This window comes from Puma concolor, chromosome D4, assembly GCF_028749965.1.
Source record: "Puma concolor isolate L17-30 chromosome D4, mPumCon1.1.hap2, whole genome shotgun sequence".
NCBI classification, from domain to species: domain Eukaryota; kingdom Metazoa; phylum Chordata; class Mammalia; order Carnivora; family Felidae; genus Puma; species Puma concolor.
Window position 1 is genome coordinate 63,022,061 of NC_141679.1, and position 19,150 is coordinate 63,041,210.

The following is a 19,150-nucleotide window of genomic DNA, read 5'->3' on the forward strand; positions in this document are numbered from 1 at the left end:
CCTGGTGGGAATACAAATTGGACTAGCTGCTTTAAAGAGCACTTTCAACCCAGCATTACAGAAATTCTTGCACATTTACCAGGAGACATGTAGAAGAAAATTGTCCAGACAGTATTGTCCACAATAGTGAAAAATGGGAAACATGCTAAATATTCCTCTAGAGAATAAAGAAATACAGTTATTTTCATATGACAAAATACTTTCTCCGGTGAAAATGTATGAACTGGAGCCACTTGGATAGATCTCAAAAAAGCACTGCTTTGAGTAAAAAGGTGGCAAGCGATCATACAGTACTATTTATATAAAGACTAAAAATATGTAAAACAATACTATGTAGCTTATGGGTACATATATGTGTAAGAAACAAATGTATTAAAGCATTCATTGGAATGAAAAACTCCAAATTCAGGATAGTAGTCTCTAAAGAGGGAGAATTGGAGAGGGCCACAGAGGGATCGTGAACCGTATTGGTTCTGTTTTATTTCTTAAAAATAAAAAATCTAGGGATACCTGGGTGGCTCAGTAGGAGAGCATGCAACTTTGGCTCAGGCCATGATCTCACAGTTCATGAGTTGAAGCCTCATATCAGGCTCTCTGCTGTCAGTACGGAGCCCACTTTGGAAACTCTCCCCTCTCTCCCTGCCCCCTCCCCCGTTCATTCTCTCTCTCTCTCTCTCTCTGTCTCTCTCTCTCTCAAATGTGAACCTTAAAAAATAATAATAAATTAAGAATCTGAAGGAAAATATCAAGGCATTTCACTCAAAACTCCCATATTATTGTTATTAACTATATGCTTTTTCTAAAAATGGAGCCTATTTTAGAGAACTGGACAGACAAAAAAATATATAAGGTTAAAAGTCACATTTTGGATTGATTTATTTCCCAGATTCCTTTTAAATGTGTTCTCCAGGTCAGAGAACTTTTTTTATCCTCTTTTACCCTTTTAGATATTGTAGTCCTTTTCCTGCATTTGGGGGAAATCCAAATGTCATAATCATTTACATCACAGACAAAAGAAGCTCCTGTTAATTATGGGAAGATTAAGATGAGGATTATGGCTACATAGCAAAACAAAATATCTTATTCAATGTTTCAGAGACATTAGTAAATGTTTTCTCACTTCGGTGGCATAACATCAGATCAGATCAGGGCTAATGTCCTTTTGGTGACTAAATCAGGACATTCTCTAACTTCAGCTCTCTCAACTTGTGCTCACTACCATCAGTTTTTTTTTTTAATATTTATTTATTTTGAGAGAGAGAGAAAGAACGCGCACACAAGCAAAGGGAAGGGGCAGAAAGAGAGGATAGAGAGAATTCCAAGCAGGTTCCGCACTGTCAGCACAGAGCCCGACATGGGGCTCGATCTCACGAACCATGAGATCATGACCTGAGCCAAAATCAAGTTGGATACTTAACTGACTGAGCCACCCAGGCGCCCCCCTACCATGACTTTTCTTAGGAACATATACTCTATTATCTCCTGCACTCTTACACTATTTCCTATTCAGTCAGAAATTATAAAAACAGATCCCAAAACAGTGTTCACCTGAGGATTAAGTTCTGTGTGCCCCTAAGAGATGGTGCTAAATTATTAACTCCAAATCCTCCTTATTCTTGCATTTAAGAATAAACCTGAAAACTTAAGAAGTCTGAATTTTAAGCAATATTAAGGAAACATTTAAACATTGTGTTTGTTTGTTTTTTATTGAGAGGGCTTTATAAGAAGCAAAGTTGTCTAGGATAGGGGTCCCCAGTCATAACAACCTTCAGAAGGTTATCAAATTAGCTTCCTGTTTCGAACTGGTATCTTCCCCTTTTCCACTGACACTAGAAATATTCTCCTGATTTTAGTTCTTAGAGTTCTCTGCCGCCTCTGCTCATCCTCAGAATTGAGTTTGCATGCCCTGGGCATCTAATAAATGCTTGTTCATGAGACCAGGAAGTTGATGGTGGTCCAAATGGATTATAGTGTTTCCAGTCCCAGCATTTATAGATAATATCTGTTGTGTCCCTGCCTTTGGGAAGAGAAGCTAACATCTCCCCAGGGTTCCCACAGATTTCCTACTGGGTACACCCTTATTGGTCCTGTGTCATCATTTTCTGTAGGCAGAGTACAGGCATCTTTCTCAATGTAAAAAAAAAAAAAAAAAAAATCAGAAGATCACTATTTATGACATCCCAATTATTTCCACTTTTACTTGTCCCTAACCTTGGTTTTCTCCACACTTCTCTAGCTGAAGTGTATATGCTATGTGTGGTCAGATCTTTCTATCTATATGCTGTCAATCATGGGCCATTCTTGTTTCTACTTGATTAGCTACATTTTGTTGCCTCCTCCACATTGGAAAACTGTTCATAATAAAACCAGCCAACATTTACTAAGCATTTACTTTGTGCACTGAGTACAAATATGATCTTTATCATTTCATATGCACAATAATCTCAGGTACTCCATCCCTGTTTTGCAGATGAGGAAATAGAGGCACAGGAAGATACTTTATTTCATCTGTAAAACCTTTCCATTATACTTCTGTGAGGAGCAAATACATCCTAGAGCTTTGTCATAAATAAGGCTTAGTGTAAACGTTTCACTCTTGCCTGCTTTATAACAAGACTCAATGAATGTTTTTAGAGGGGTGAATAAATAAATGTTATTACCTAGTGCATCATGTTTTCTATAGGTAGAATCCCCAGAACAATGTAAGGTGTGAATACACGAAGCACTGTGTCTGTAAGTCAGTAGTCACCCCCACCAATATATTCTTGTTTCTTTCTTTTTCCTTCCCCTTTCCTCTGGATTCCAGAATCAAGATGATTGTCTGATTGAATATCTTTAAAAGGTCATGATGAATTATTCTGTAATATTTGAAATGTTATACTCAGAAAGGTCATGCTTTATTTTTTGGTAAGAAGTACCACATAGATTTGTTTCTCCTGGGCACCATTTCTTTTTTCAAAGAAAAGATGGCAAGAGATTTAGAGCAGGGTGCCCTCTTGAGGAAGTTTTAGCACCTTACTTCTCAAAAGCTGGCACTGGATGACATGAGAAAGCCAGATGAATGATGCTCAAATAAACAAAACATTAAAAAGGAAGAGTAACCAAATACCAGACATCTGAGAATTAAGATTCTTAACTGTTATGATCTAGTATAGCAACATTAAGAATTTGTAAACAAAAAGAGAAACCTCTGTAAGGTATTTTTTTAATTAATTAATTAATTTTTTAATTTACATCCAAGTTAGTTGGCATATAGTGCAATAATGATTTCAGCAGTAGATTCCAGTGATTCATCACCTAGGTGTAACACCCAGTACTCATCCCAACAAGTGTCTTCCTTAATGCCCCTCACCCATTTAGCCCATCCCCCCACCCACTTTATTTCCTCTCATTGACTCAGTCCTTCAAGTAATCACCTATGTTGTGCCAGCAGCTAGCCAAACACCGTGCCCAGTAAAACACAGTCTCTGCCGTCATGAAGCTTACAGCTCGTGAAGGAGATCACAGGGAAGGGAAATAAACAAATATAAGTAACTAAAAACTTAGCAAAGTACTATGAAGGAAATGGAAAGGTACTAGAATGAAGCACAACAAAATAAGTTCCATTAGGGTGGTCAAGGAAAGCCTCTCTGAGAGGAAATAATTGAGCTGAGTCACTTTGCTTTTTGGTCCATTCCAAGTCTGCCCATCTAATATAGACAGCCTGATGGACACTTTTTTAGCCTCTGATTCTTATCTGTGGCCCAGCCCTTGAGCTGAGTTGACTCCTGTCTCTGTCCCTGTGGGTATGAGCAGGGAACCACCATCCTTCTGCACCTCATTGTCTCCCAAGCTGGTCCCTTTGCCTTAGAGCCTCACATTCATCACAATGGGGGGAGGGGCTGCTTAACTCATAAATATTTTCTTACTAATACTCATAGCCACTCACGGTAGAATATCAATACATTATAATTCTTAAAAAACCACATTTCCAACAATATTAAGGATGTAGAGGATCTCAGAAGATGAAAAGGACAGATAACCCTGACTGCCATTCTGCTTTGAATAGGGAGAGATAAACAGGCATGAAGCAGGCAGAGAACTTGACTATGTCTTACAGTTTCGTTATATTGACTTTCAAATATCTGTGGTACCAAGCAAACTGAAGGCTCCAACCAGAATTGGAAATATGGAACTATATCTCAGGAAGGAGCTCCAAAGAACAATTTTTTGAGGGTTTTGTTTGGTTTCAAAGCTACCATATTACACACACACACGGTTGACCTGGATCCCCACCAGTGGATTGCTCTAACCCCTGTAGCTAAGCTGCTTTCTCTGAATGGGTTGATTCTACCAGATTGGAGGGTTTAACTGCTGTGGAGAGTACTGCCTGCAAGTGGATGGCCTCCAGTGACTTCTAGGTTGGTGTTTAGGTGACCAGATGCATCTGGGACCCAAACTCCGAACAAGATTCATCTCTCTCAGTTGTACCTCTACGTAACTCTGCAAGAAAACTAACCACCTACTTTATACTTTAGTAACCAGATGACCGTGAACAAAATGTTCAACCACTGTGAATCTCACCTCCCTCACCTGTAAATTGGGATTTTAAATCTCTGATCATTTCGCAAGGTTATTATACTTTGAATATAAATAATAGGTGCTGTATGGGTCAGAATGTGCTAGTATATTCTTTGCTGCTACTGGATAGCAATTTGGAAAATACACCAAAAACTGTATAAACTCCTTTGGCACACTAAATTGATTCCTGATCATTTATTCTTATGAAAAAATTAAGGAAAACTATGTGGAAATAAATGTACATTGTATCATATTCTATAAAAGAAAATACTGGAAATTAGAATGGTTCAATAAATGAAACATTGACCAGCTATTTAAACTATTGTAAACTATATGCATGCAGTGTAAATTATATGCATATAGGAAGTGGTTGGAAGGGAACTTTCATAGTAAAACAATTGATAGAGTAGTGGGATTTTAAGTATTTTTCCTTTGATCAATTGATATATCTAAATATTTTTACTCTAGCAGAATAATTAAACTACTTAAAACATTTTAAAATTTAGAAAATTCCTTGGCCCCAAACTAAATTTCTTCTTACTGTTTCTTTCTATTTATTTATTTATTCATTCATTTATTTATTTATTTATTTATTTAGGGAAATTATCGTTTCATGAAACTCTTACTTACACGCAGAGCAAACTGGATGCAAAAGGATCTGGAAGAGATGACCCCTTTGCACTTGACCACTCGGCACAAGAGCCCCAAGTGTTTGGCGCTTCTGCTGAAGTTTATGGCACCAGGAGAAGTGGATACACAGGATAAAAACAAGGTAAGGGGGAGGGGGTGCACCTGGCTGCCTCATTCGGTTAAGGGCCCAACTCTTGGTTTCAGCTTTGGTCATGATCTAATGATTGCGTGAGTTCAAGCCCCACATCGGGCTCTGTGCTGATGGTGCGGCACCTGCTCAGGAGTTTCTTCCTCCCTCCCTCTCTGTCTCTCCCTCTCTCAAAATAAATAAATAAACTTAAATTAAAAAAAAAAAAAGGTAAGGGACTGCCAAAATCAGGAGGCAAATTAAGAGCAAAAGCAAATTCACATCCTTTTATGATGTGAAAGCTCAAGGAAGAACCACTGCTCCTACACATGGTGGAATGTGTTCTAGTCTTCATACTCCCCAGTGAAAAATTTCATTTAAATTCTGCCATTTTATCCTCCTACCAACCGTGTGTGGTAGGTAGTATCATCTCCTTTTCACAGATGGGGAAACTGAAGCTCAGGAAGATTAAAATTCTGTCCGAGATCCAAGAGGCAAGACTAGAATTCAACCCAGGCCTATCTCCAAACCCCAATATTTGACAGCTAGTAGCAATAGTTACCAAGGGTGAGTTTCCTTGTGGCCAAATGCCTGGGGCAATGTAGTAAGTGCACAGTGGTATAATGGTCTGGGCTTTAGCATCAGACTTCTTGAGTTTCAGTCTAGAAGCCACTACTTACTTGTTCTGTGCCTTTGGGAAAATTTTCTTAACTCCTCTGCTCTTCCATTTTCTCATGTGAAAAGGGGATGATAGGGTTGTTGAAGATAAAATGAGGTATATAAATATATATAGGGTTAAACCCATATAAATAGGGTATAACACAATTCCCATAGCATCGTCATAAAATAACTCTCAATAAATGTTAGCTATACAATAAATATTATTCGTTTCATTTTGGCTCTGACATCTGCTCTGGCACTTGTTGCCAGGATCAGTTATCCTCCCGGATCTTGAATTTTAACATACTGAACACGCCAGCCACTGTTTTGACCAATGCTTTGATCGTTCTTTACAGGAAATAAAAATGTGGTGTTCAGTTAGACAAGTGCAAAAATCCTCTTCCTTTCCACGAGGCACCGAATCATGGAGTTCTTGCTACCTTCAGCACGCCCATATGTGATTAAAACTCTTGGGATTAAACCCGCTGGGCTCATGTCCATTGACCCTTACACTGCCCTTCACAGGCTCTTCCTGTAGTTTTCAGAATTTGTTTACCCATGACTCACATAAGCCTGCATTCTGAAATCAACTCTGACCTTATTTTACAACTACTGTAAACCAGTATTATTCCTAACTCATACCATGTTTGTAGTGCTAATATTTCACTGAAAAAGCACTTTGATCAGTCCACAAAGCCCCATGAATCACTTACCAAGGCACAGATGTCTTCAGGCACCATGATGTCTTCCTCAGAATCTTCTAGGAACTCCCTGCTATTGTCCAGTACTTTTCTGTTCTGTTACTGAACAGGGATGGGAGGTTATCCGGCCAGACAGATGGAAAACAGATCTGCAAGGTCCAGGCAGGCACAGAGACGAGAACAGGACAAAAGCCCAAAGCAACGATTCTCAAACTGACAGGAAGGATCCGTTGTTTGTTTGTTTTTCTAATTTACACTCTTCACAGACCCAAAGTTTTGTATCATGTATTTAAACTGAACAACGTAAAACCCCCATGAGATAACACTTCACACGCTTTCGGATGGACTGTCATTACCAAAACAGAACATAACAAGCATTGGTGAGGATGTGGAGAAATTTGAACCCTGTGCAGTGCTGGTAGGAATGTAAGATGGTGCAGCCACCATGGAAAAAAGGATGGCAATTTCTCAAAAAATTAAACATGGGGGCACCTGGGTGGCCCAGTCGGTTAAGCGGCCAACTTCGGCTCAGGTCATGATCTCGCGGTCCGTGAGTTCGAGCCCCGCGTCGGGCTCTGTGCTGACAGCTCAGAGCCTGGAGCCTGTTTCGGATTCTGTGTCTCCCTCTCTCTGACCCTCCCCCATTCATGCTCTGTCTCTCTCTGTCTCAAAAATAAACAAACGTTAAAAAAAAAAATTTTTTTTTTTTAAAAATTAAACATGGAACTACCCCATGATCCAACAGTTCCACTTCTGGGTATCAACCCAGAAGAGCTGAAATCAAAAATGTGAGCAGATATTTATACACCCATGTTCATAGCAGCATTATTCACAGTAGGAGAATGATGACCACAATCCCAATGTCCGTTGATGGATGGTTAGAGAAACAAAATGCAGTCCATGCAAGGGAATATTATTCAGCCTTAAAAAGGAACAAAATTCTGACACACGCTACAACATGGATGAATTTTGAAGACATTATGCTAAGTGAAGGGCTGGGAACAGGTGGAAATTGGGAATTACTGTTAAATGGGTATGGAGTGTAGTTTAGGAAGATGAAAAGGTTCTGGCGGTGGAAGGCGCCGAAGTTGCACAGCTTTGGGAATGTGCTTAATGCCATTGCACTGTACATTTAAAAACAGTTAAAATGATAAATTGTGTTATGTACATTTTATCACAGTAAAAAAATAATAATCATCACTAGAAAAAATTGCTTAAAGATGTAGAAAGTACAATCCCAAACTTTGTACTATTAGATCCAACAGATTCTAGTGTTACATATTCAGAGCAAACATAATATAACAAAAGAATTACAGAAACTGTATATGTTGTTTATTGAAAATGTGGCTATAGGGACACCTGCCTGGCTCAGTGAGTAGAGCATGAGACTTTTGGTCTTGGGGTTGTGAGTTCAAGCCCCACATTGGGCATAGAGCCTACTTAAAAAAAAGAAGAGGGGCACCTGAGTGGCTCAGTCGGTTGAGCATCCAACTTCAGCTCAAGTCATGATCTCACAGTTCGTGAATTTGAGCCCTGTGTCAGGCTCTGCGCTGACAGCTCAGAGCCTGGAGCCCGCTTCTGGTTCTGTGTCTCCCTCTCTGTCTGCCCCTCTCCCGCTCACGCTCTGTCTCTCAAAAATAAATAAGCATTTAAAACAATTAAAAAGAAGAAGAAGAAAAAGAAGAAGAAGAGGAAGAAGGAAGAAAATGTAGCTATAGGAAATTATTTTCTATTATATTTGTGACTGTTTTTGTTCTACAGTCATTACTAAATAAAAAGTAATGAGTGACTCTTCGTATTAAATGCCTGTAGGTGCACTGTACGTAAATTCCACATATGTCAACAGTTAAAGTTTTTAGTGTAGCAAGTGAGCTTGGTTCCTACTGGCGAATGATCTGATTCTAGACTGGATTGATGATACTGCTGTTCATGAGAGATAATGTACAGCCCAACCATTTCTTTGTGTTTGCTCAGTGACTCTTTTAATACAGAGACCAGTCTTACTGTGGTTTGTTGATGAGAACGGCAGAGGGGATTTTAAAGCAATGCCAACAAGTTCAGGATGTTCATTTAAAAAAAATTTTTTTTCCACGTTTATTTATTTTTGAGAGAGAGAGAGTGTGTGAGTGCATGAGTGAAGGAGGGACAGAGAGAGGGGGAGTCAGAATCCGCAGCAGGCTCCAGGCTCTGAGCTGTCAGCACAGAGCCTGACGCAGGACTTGAACCCACGAACCGTGAGATCATGACATAAGCCCAACCAACTGAGCCACCCAGGTGCCCTTATTTCTTTCTCTAAGGAAGCTCCACGCCCAGTGCGGAGCTCGAGGTCATGACCCAAGATCAAGAGTTGCATGCTGTTCCTGCTGAGCCGCCAGGTGCCCCAACAGGATGTTCACTTTTAACTTTTATCTAAAATAAAGCCAATGTCGCTGTATTTGCAACATGTATCTTAACATCAGTAGTAAGTCTAACAATTTATCCTATAAAATCATAGTTAAATTTAAATTTGTACTTTGATATAAGAAATGGATTCCAAATCCATGATTTCCTATGCATGGATCTTCTTTTTGATAGATACTGAAATTCAAAACATTCTATCAAATTCTTAAAATGCTTGGTGCGATATCAAGATTGTTACTTACCTTGTTGATAATTATTCATAAACCACCGGCCTGCTTTTCTTTTTCTCAGTATTACCACTGATTAGTACCTGATGACCTAAATGCCTGTCATGATTAAGAGGTCAGACTGCCTCTTCAGACTGCCTGGATTTAAATCTCAATCCGGCCGCTTAACTACCTTCATACCCCTGAGCAGAGCACTCATCCACCTTGTGCTCCCTTTCCTCATCAATCACATGCAGAATCAAGAGTACTCATTGCCTAGAGTTATCACGATGACTATATGAGGTAAAATACAGAAAGCTCTTACAACAGTGCCCGTCACACAATAAAAGCTTGGGGGAAATCTGTTGTGTTACTGTTGCTGTGTTTCTGAGCCTCTCGCGATTTTGCAGCAAACGGCTCTGCATTGGAGTGCCTATTACAATAACCCGGAGCACGTGAAGCTGCTTATCAAGCACGATTCCAACATCGGGATCCCTGACGTCGAAGGCAAGATCCCACTTCACTGGGCAGCTAACCATAAAGATCCCAGTGCTGTTCATACGGTGCGATGCATCCTGGTGAGTACGGTGGTGTTGCTGGCCCCGGGCTGCCTTGCTGACAAACAACTTTTTTGTTATGAAATAGCCAGTATACGAAAGCGTATATACGACACACAAACAAATTATGAACCAGAAGAAACAAAACAGGCACGTGAACCCATCACTCAAGAAATAGAACACGGTAGTGCTGCTATGCTGCTATTTAAGACCACACAGAATTTCCGACATGCCGGTTTCCAAACACATCCTCTCTACTTAAGCCACACTTGCCCTTGTCCCCCATCAACTACTTTCCTGAATTTGTATTTATCCTTCCCTGGCTCTGTTTTATACTTGCGCCTATTAAACACTGCGTAGAGATATCTGTAAAATGCTTGTAAGACATAAAGAATACAAGGGGCACCTGGGTAGCTCAGTCCATGGAGCGCCCAACTCTTGATCTCAGGGTCGTGAGTTCAAGCCCTGTGTTGGGCATGGAGCCTACTTTAAAAAACAAAAAAGTTGTAAAGAATATAGAAACCACAAATATTCACGTACTCATCTCTGAGCATAAGAACAAGTACATTAACCGTTACCTTTGAAGTTCCCTGGGTACCTCCCAACACCATTCTGTTCTTGCCCTTTCTGAGAGGCAGCCATTATCCTCAATGATGTGTTTATATTCCTGATTTTCATTATAGTTTTACCACATATATTAGTATCCCTAAACACTACATTGTTTCATTTTTGATGCTTTTGAATTCTGTATACATGGAATCACATTGAATGTATTCTTTTGCAACATGCTTTTCTTGCTCAATATTATGCTGGTGATTTTATCTATGTTGCTGTGTGTACCTGTAACATATTATTTTTTGCCATTATGTAGTATTCTATTTTCTGAACAAGCCATACATTATTCAGTTATTAACAGACATTTGGAACTATTTCTATTTTTTTGCTACTTAAAAATAGTGCTGCTTTATGGGGTGCGTGGGTGACTCAGTCAGTTGAGCGTCCAACTCTTGGTTTTGGCTCAGGTCATGATCTCACAGTTTCGTGAGTTCAAGCCCCATGTCTGGCTCTGTGCTGGCAGTGCAGAGCCTGCTTGGGATTATCTCTCTCTTCCTCTCTCTCTGGTCTTCTCTGACTCATGCTGTCTCTTTTTCTCTCAAAATAAATAAATAAACTTAAAAAAATAAAAATAGTACTGCTTTTATTTAAAGTGATTTCTATAGCCATCATTGGGCTTGAACGTGAGTTCAAGGGAGATCAAGGGTCGAGTGCTCTATTGACTGAGCAGTCAGGTGCCCCTGAACTTTTATTATTTTTTGTTAGTGTACTAAGATGTATGTTTAACTGGTAGTTGAAGGCACATGGAAATGCAGTTGATATTTTTGTTCATTGAATATGAATCTAACCAACTTGCTTATTAATTTTTATTACTTTCTTATTAATTTTGAATATTTATCAGTGGATTCTTTGAGGTTTCTAATCAGTGCTTCTCAAATTCCAGCTTATAAGCTATGATAGTCTAATATTTAGTCCTATTTGCTTGTAACACACAAATTAGACTTTAAAAGATAATATTCTTTTGTATATGCAATAGTTATTTCTACCCACATGTTAACTGATTCCTTTGCTCTGCATTGCTCCTTGAATCTCAAGTTTTCCTTCTGGAGTTAATATCTTCCTGAAATATAATTCTAAGAACTCCCTTTAGGGATCTACCTTTAGGGTAGATGTATTGGTGGTGAATGCTCTCTGCTCTTAAGAATATCTACATTTCAGTGTGTCTGGGTGGCTAGTAGGTTAAGCCTGACGTAGGTTAAGCGTCTGACTCTTGATTTGGGCTCAGGTCATGATCTCAGGGTTCGTAAGATTGAGCCCCATGTCAGGCTCTGCGCTAAGAGAGAAAGCCTGCTTAGGATTCTCTCTCTCCCTCTCTTCCTGCCTCTCCCCTGCTTGTACACATGCTCTCTCTCTCTCTCTCTCTCTCTCTCAAAACAAATAAACATTTTTTAAAAAGGAATGTCTACATTTCTACCATGCTCTTGAATATATAGTTTTTCTGTATACACACTTCTAAGTACTTCTTTTTCTCTACTCTTTCAGGCTTTTCTGCTGCTTTTTTTCTTTCATTGTTCCTGTGGAGCATTCTGTATTGGTGTAAATGTCATTGCTTTAGAGATGATTTATCTTTTCTCACAGGCTGCTTTTACATTCTTGTCTGTGTGGCATTCTGCAGTTTCACTACAGTGTGTCTGGTGGGGGCGGGGGGAGGTTCTTTTGTTTGGGGGGTGGTTTTTTTTGTTTGTTTTTTGGTGCATTATTTTGGTTTTTGGTTTTGGGGTGTTTTTTGTCATGTTTGGTGTATACTATCAATTCATGTCCATTCTGGAAAATATATAGCTATTACCTCTTCCAATATTACTTCTCTTGGGGCACCTCAGTGGCTCAGATGGTTAAGCGTCCGACTTCAGCCAGGTCATGATCTCGTGGTTCGTGAGTTCGAGCCCCACATCGGGCTCTGTGCTGACAGCTCAGAGCGTGGAGCTGCTTCGGATTCTGTGTCTCCCTCTCTCTTTGCCCTTCCCCCACTCACGCTCTCACTCTGAAAAAATGGATAAACATTAAAAAAAATTAAATATTACCTCTCTTTCATTCTCTACACTCTTGCCTTTATGGTCCCAGTTACACATATTTTAGACATGTTTATTTTATTCTCCATGTCTCGTCTGTTTTACCTTCCATCTTCTTGCCATGTTCTGGGTAATTACATCAAACACGGCTTCCAGTTTACTCAGCCTTTCTTCACCTGAGTCCACTCTCTCGTTTGCCCTATTCATTGCTCAATCCGATATTCTTACATCTAAAAGTTCTTTTTGTTGTTTCTTGTTTTTTAAGTCTGCCTCGTCATTTTGATAGTTATTTTACCTTATTCACCTTTTATTTCATTTTTAATTTTTTTACATGTTCATAGTTATTTTATATTCTTTATGTGTCAACTCCAATATCTGGAGTACTTGGAGGATACTTGTCACTCATCATATCTTGTTTCCTCACAGATTTGGCCTTTTTTTTTTTTTTTCCTTGTAAACACATCTTAGTCCTTTGGAGACTCAAAGGCCTAAAATGCCACCATGGTAAAATTCTACTACTTTTTTTGAAGTGTTTAAAATACCTTTCATACTTTTTTTATATATATAAAATAGGATGACCACACAGGCAACTCTAAACTTGTGTGGCCTTTCAGAGAGTTCTCAGGTTGGGGCAGGAAGGCTTGGCTTTGGCTGTGACCTAATCTAAGAAGGGATATGACCTTGAGTGAAGCAACTGTCTTTAGCTGAAGCAATTGTAAAAGTCTGACAGTTGAGGGTCATCTGCTGGCAGCACTCACAGCAGCTAGGGAAATAAATCCTTTATTCTTGCAAGGGGACCTCGCAGTAGATACAAAGACCTAGGAGAAAAATGAGTAAATGTGAACTGTCAATTCAAACAGAGCAGCCAATAAGCATATGATAAAACACAACCTCATTCATAAAATAAATAAAATTAAAACATCAGCAAAATGTTTTCATTCCTGTCAGGGGGGAAAAATGTAGTAAGCCTGATAATACCAAAGGGTTAATTTGTGCCAGCATGTGGGGAAATAAAAACTTTTACACATTGTCCTGGATGTGTTAATTAGTGTAACCATTTGGAGAGCAGTTTGATAATACGTAATTGATAATGTAAATATCCTTGTACCCAGAAATTCCCCTTCTAGGTGTCTGGGCTAGAGGAAAATCTCACACATGTGCTACAAAGGGACATGTAAAGGAAGCATGTTCATTGCAGCATTATTGTTAATAATGGAACAACTGTAAATAACCTAACTGTCCCTCACAAGGAGAATGGATAAGTAAATTGTGGCTTAACAAATGAACTAGTATCAACATGGACACCCAAAAGTATAGTGTTGAAGGAAAAAAACTGCCAAAGGATATACATAGTATAAACTCAGAGGTATAAATATTGAAAGCACACATATATAATTTACATATTGTTTATGGATGCATACGTATGGAACAAAAGTATAAAACATACAGCTTTAGCAGAATCCGTAACAGGTACAAAAGCGCATTAGGCAATATATTGACACCTATTTAAATCTGGATAGTCAGTAATGGTACTTACTATATCTTTTCTGCATTTTTTATAGTTAAACATGACAAGAAATTTTTAAAGGTTTAGAACGTATACTTTTTTTCTGAGTTTTATCACTTGTGCTAAGAGAATGAATATACAGGTTTAGAAAATGGCTCAGCTCGTGCTTATGTCAAATGTGATTTACTGAGAATTCCACGTGTGTCTGAAGTCTCTGGTTTCTTCAAAATAGGACGCTGCTCCCACGGAGTCCTTACTGAACTGGCAAGACTACGAGGGTCGGACACCTCTTCACTTTGCGGTCGCTGATGGGAATGTGACAGTGGTCGATGTCTTGACCTCATATGAAAGCTGCAATATAACGTCTTACGACAACTTATTTCGAACCCCACTTCACTGGGCAGCTTTGCTAGGTGAGCTGTCAGTCAAAGGATCAACAGTAGGAGGAACTGCAATGAGTACCAGAAACTTTCCATGGCTTCCCTTCACCTCAGCTTCCACCTCCGTTTAATTAATTTAAGGGTTTTTCGCGGGCACACGCACGCATGCGCATCTGCACGTGCGCACTTGCACATGCGCACAATCGGGAGGAGCAGAGACCATCTCCAGCAGTCTCTGCCTGTCAGCGCAGAGCCCACGCTGGGCTGGAATCCTTGAACCCTGAAATCATGACCTGAGCTGAAATCAAGAGTTGCGTGTTTAACTGACTGAGCCACCCAGGTGCCCTTAATTTAATTTTTAGTTGATATGTGGCATCTTCTATCCCTCTGTTGTATGCTTAAATTTTAGTAATATAAATGTATTCTCTGTTATATATCGGTTTTAATTTCAACATCGTATCTTAACATGTTTTTATTTTAAGAGTAATGTACATTCATTGACAAATGTAAATAGAAAATAATCTTCACATTCAATGCTTGTGTATTTGGGGAGGAGGGCTTTAATTTTATGTTTGTGCCAATACTATGATATGTGATTTTTTTTTCTTCATATTTTCCTGATATGCCTTTTACTTAACCTTTTTGGAGATCACTTTGTTAGATGAGAGAGTGCAAAAATGTGTCTGTGTCTGGCTTTGGAGGGCGTGTAATCTGAGAGTCTTTCTCTTTCAGTGAAGGAGTTTTACCCATTCATAGTCACTATTATAAGATATATAATTTGGTCTTTTTTCTGCTATTCTGTTCTTTGAGTATTATTGATGTTTTGGGTTTTTTTTTTCCCCCTGCCTTTTGGTATCTAGATTAGGTTTGTTGTTATTTGGTTTTGAATTGCCTAGTGTTTTAGGAGAGTTTTAGGTTCTATTAGTGTTTACTTTTAAATTTATCGAAAACTTTTTAAAACATAAGTCAAGAGTTAAAAGCAAAACTGCATCTATTGATTTCCACCGAATTTAAAATGAGTTTAGCACGCCTTTACTTATCGCTTTTTTAGTAGTTGTTAACATGATCTGAAGTTTTCCCCAGTTATTATTGCAGGCTTCGTTTTTAAATTACACGTTGTGTCTTTTCAGAATACTTTTTGCATTTGCATTCCATCTTATTATCAGATTTATAATTATTATTTAGATTTCACTTCAGTGTGCAGTTTCATCCCTCTCTCTTTGTCTGGTGCGTTCTGGGAGGACTTCGCAAATTCGTCTCCAGGTCACTAAAGTGACTTTTTGTTCCCTAGTTCTGTTTTCTTTCTGACTCTCATAGATTGTATTTTAGGCTGTATTTTGATTCCCTTCCCACATCCCAATTTCTTTGTATCTCGGCTTTTTTCCTCTTCGCCTCCTTCCATCACCTTTGCGTTTCAGATTATTTCCTTCTTAGGATATTCTGTTTCATTCCATTGAGGACATCTCTTTGCCCAAGTCAAGGATGCCAAACAGTTTCCTGAGCTTTTCCTCTGGACCCTTCTCTAGATCATGTTCTGAGGTATGCGTTTCGTCTCCTGATGGTGTTCCTAGTTCCCTGTCCTATAGTGTATTTTCATACTGCCTTTACAGAATTTTTCTCCTTATCTTTCAAACAAGATGACATGTCTCAGTAGTCTGCCTGTGATCTCACTTTGCCCACCTCAGAGAACTCCGTCTGCGTCATACCTGGGAGCAGGTCTGTGAGCACAACTCCCACCCACATTCCCCTTTTCTGCCTGCTTTTCTCCTGCGGTGTGTCCATGTCCTTCTGCTGCCCGGGTCCCCAGAACACGGAAGCAATAGAATGCATGATATTCAGGCCTCCCAAATATGCCGCTACCATGTTTGTTCATTCTTTGATCCTTTCTACAGCTCTTCACTTGCGGAAACCACATCCCCCAGAATGCGCTGCAGAGTATTTTCTCTGCCACCACCTCATCATTCCTGCCACACGTTTTCTGGGATTTGAAATCACCACCTACTGTGAAAAAAGTGGAGGTGGGAGGGTAGAGCGGACTGATAGGAGGCCTCAGAGGTTACAAGAGGCTCTATTATACTTTGTCCTCCCGAAAAGCTGTGCGGTTCTGATCAGCTGTACAGTGGGACCTGGATACTAGGGACCCTGATGGCTGACAGGGGCTGGCTTCCCTCCTGTTTTTAATGGACAGTTTTATAAAACAGAGCGAGGGAATGCAGTGGGCTGATACCTAATATACTCTTTCTCAATCTAGCAATTGTAATTCATATCATTTCCTTTCTGATTGAATCATTAAGATTTCAGTGTTGTAAGTGTTCGCCTTTGTTCTACGTGATCATAGTATTTTAGTGAGAAGTTAGAAGAAGCTATACTGGGGGCCACTATTCAGAAAACTTTCCTTAAAATAGATTATAAATTAACTAGTCCTTTTACGTGATAACTGCCTTGTGTCTACTTTCAGGCCATGCACAGATTGTCCATCTCCTTTTAGAAAGAAATAAATCTGGAACCATCCCATCCGACAGCCAAGGAGCAACACCCTTGCACTATGCAGCTCAGAGTAACTTTGCCGTAAGTAAAATGTGACAGTTATCTTTTTGTGTAATTACATGTTTATTTTGACATAATTACAAATTCCAGTTATCTTTTTGCATAATTACATGTTTATTTTGACATAATTACAAATTCATATGCAGTCATAAGAAATAAAACAGCCAGATCCCATGTACCCTTCAGCCACATTTACCCCAATGGTAACAGCTTACAAAAGTATGAAACAGTATCATAAACAGGAAATTGACATTCCTACCATCCACTCACCTTATTCACATTTCAGTTTTACACGTACTAGTGTTTGTGTTTGTGTAGCAATTATATTTTAACAATTGCTCAGACTGTTAACTCTGACTGTAAAGCGAGGGATAGTTGTTAAGTCATGTGAAATTTTAACACAGTTTTTATATTAACTGTTCAGTGTAACATTTTGTTCTATGTAAGTATGTTTCATCTTCTCATTAATTTTATGGCACTAAGGTTTTATATGCATTTAGTGTTCAAGTATTTTCTTTGTGTGGCAAGGCCTTAGAACTGGTCTAACCTTGGCTGGGATCCTGACTCTGCCATCGGCTGGCTGTATGACCTGGAACAAGTTTCTTAGCTTCCTAAGCCTTAGTTTCTTCACATGTAAAATGAGGATAATTATACCTTTCCTCTCAGGATTGTTGTAAGAATCAGAAAATTTGTGCCCAGTGCCTAGTGTAGTTCTTGGTACAGAGCAGGGACTCAAGAAATGCAATGCATTCCTTCTATTGCTAGTGCTAATAATTTTGTGTATTATATAGCTGAGAAAGCAAAAATGTGAATTATTTCTAAAGGTATTGAATATTTTTAATAATTCTTCCCTTGCCACCCTTTACAGTTTTACAAAGCACTTTTGCATCCTTTATGTCCCTCAGTCCAGCCAGTAACATAGCAGCTAGGCTGTTTCAGCTTCCTGAGTAAGTGGCCTCCAAGAACTAGAGACTTATCCAAAAAGGCACATGTCAAAGCAGTCAGAGTTTATTTTACTGTATTCTGCATGGGTGTGTGTAGTGGAAACTTTGGTTACATTCAATTATAAGAATGTGGGCATCTGAGTGGCTCTGTCACTTAAGTGTCCGACTCCTGATTTCGGCTCAGGTCATGATCTCACAGTTGGTGGGTTCGAGCCCCACATTAGTCTCTGCACTGATGGTGCAGAACCTACTTCGGATTCTCTCTCCCTCTCTCTCTGCCCCTCCCCTGCTTTCTCTCTCTCTCTCTCTCTCTTTTTCTCTCTCTCAAAATAAATAAACAAACTTAAAAACGTTATAAGAGGGGCGCCTGGGTGGCGCAGTCGGTTAAGCGTCCGACTTCAGCCAGGTCACGATCTCGCGGTCCGTGAGTTCGAGCCCCGCGTCAGGCTCTGGGCTGATGGCTCAGAGCCTGGAGCCTGCTTCCGATTCTGTCTCTCCCTCTCTCTCTGCCCCTCACCCGTTCATGCTCTGTCTCTCTCTGTCCCAAAAAAAACAAAAAAACAAAAAAAAACGTTATAAGAATGCCATCATCAGCATAGTGTAATCCCATCTTCCTGACCTTCCCAAATGCACCACTGAATAAATTTAATGCTCAGATTCCTAAAATATCTTATTTTCCCATCGTTCTTTGTCTCTGGTACCTAGAGCAGCTATAGCTATGGTCTCTCCTTCCTGGCATTTCTATAAATGTATCACCTAGACTTTTGGCAAACCATTATCTTCTATTGTCTCCCATTATTCTATTGTCTCAGAAAAAGACAAAGTATATTTTGAAGAGGAGCTCTTTCTTGTTACAGATAGATAAGAAATTCATTGGCCCAGCCTATTAAACCTATGGAAATCAGAACTCGATTCATATTTCAACACAAGCCTGTGAGAGGACGTGGTATCCCTAACTTAAAGAGGAAGAAACCAAGGTTTCAAGAGATTAAATGACTTGCCCAAGATCTTGAACCCACATCTTAGACTCCAAATTTAACATGTGCACAGATACCAGCAATTAAGTGACTAAGCTACTGGGAATAAGGAAGAATGGCAGAACATTATGGGTGTTTATCCAAAGAAATACTTGCTCTGGATAATCTGCCAATTACGGAGATGATTTTTTAATAATTATGCAAATCTTCTAAGCTCAGTTTCAAGCCCCTTCATCTCCTTGGACTCTGTTAACCCACAGGAGGCTATAAGTCCCTTTTTAGAAAATAATAACAAAAATCCACAAACCTCTGTGAACATTCATCATTACG

The 19,150-nt window shown here is 39.3% G+C and overlaps 1 protein-coding gene across 6 annotated transcripts in view; it reads left to right on the forward strand.

Moving 5' to 3' along the window:
• The window catches only part of INVS (inversin), a 158,240-nt gene that overhangs the window by 74,155 nt on the left and 64,935 nt on the right, over nt 1-19,150 (forward strand). For 3 of the 6 annotated variants that reach the window (XM_025912772.2, XM_086683591.1, XM_086683594.1), the window contains exons 4-7: nt 5,159-5,332; nt 9,695-9,862; nt 14,205-14,385; nt 16,811-16,920. In XM_025912772.2, the coding sequence (XP_025768557.1) occupies nt 5,159-5,332; nt 9,695-9,862; nt 14,205-14,385; nt 16,811-16,920 (633 nt within the window). Of the gene's footprint in view, nt 1-3,938; nt 4,612-5,158; nt 5,333-9,694; nt 9,863-14,204; nt 14,386-14,730; nt 15,892-15,989; nt 16,069-16,244; nt 16,371-16,810; nt 16,921-19,150 lie in introns of those variants that run through there. The other 3 variants (XM_086683593.1, XM_086683592.1, XM_086683595.1) reach the window with 3 other exon arrangements.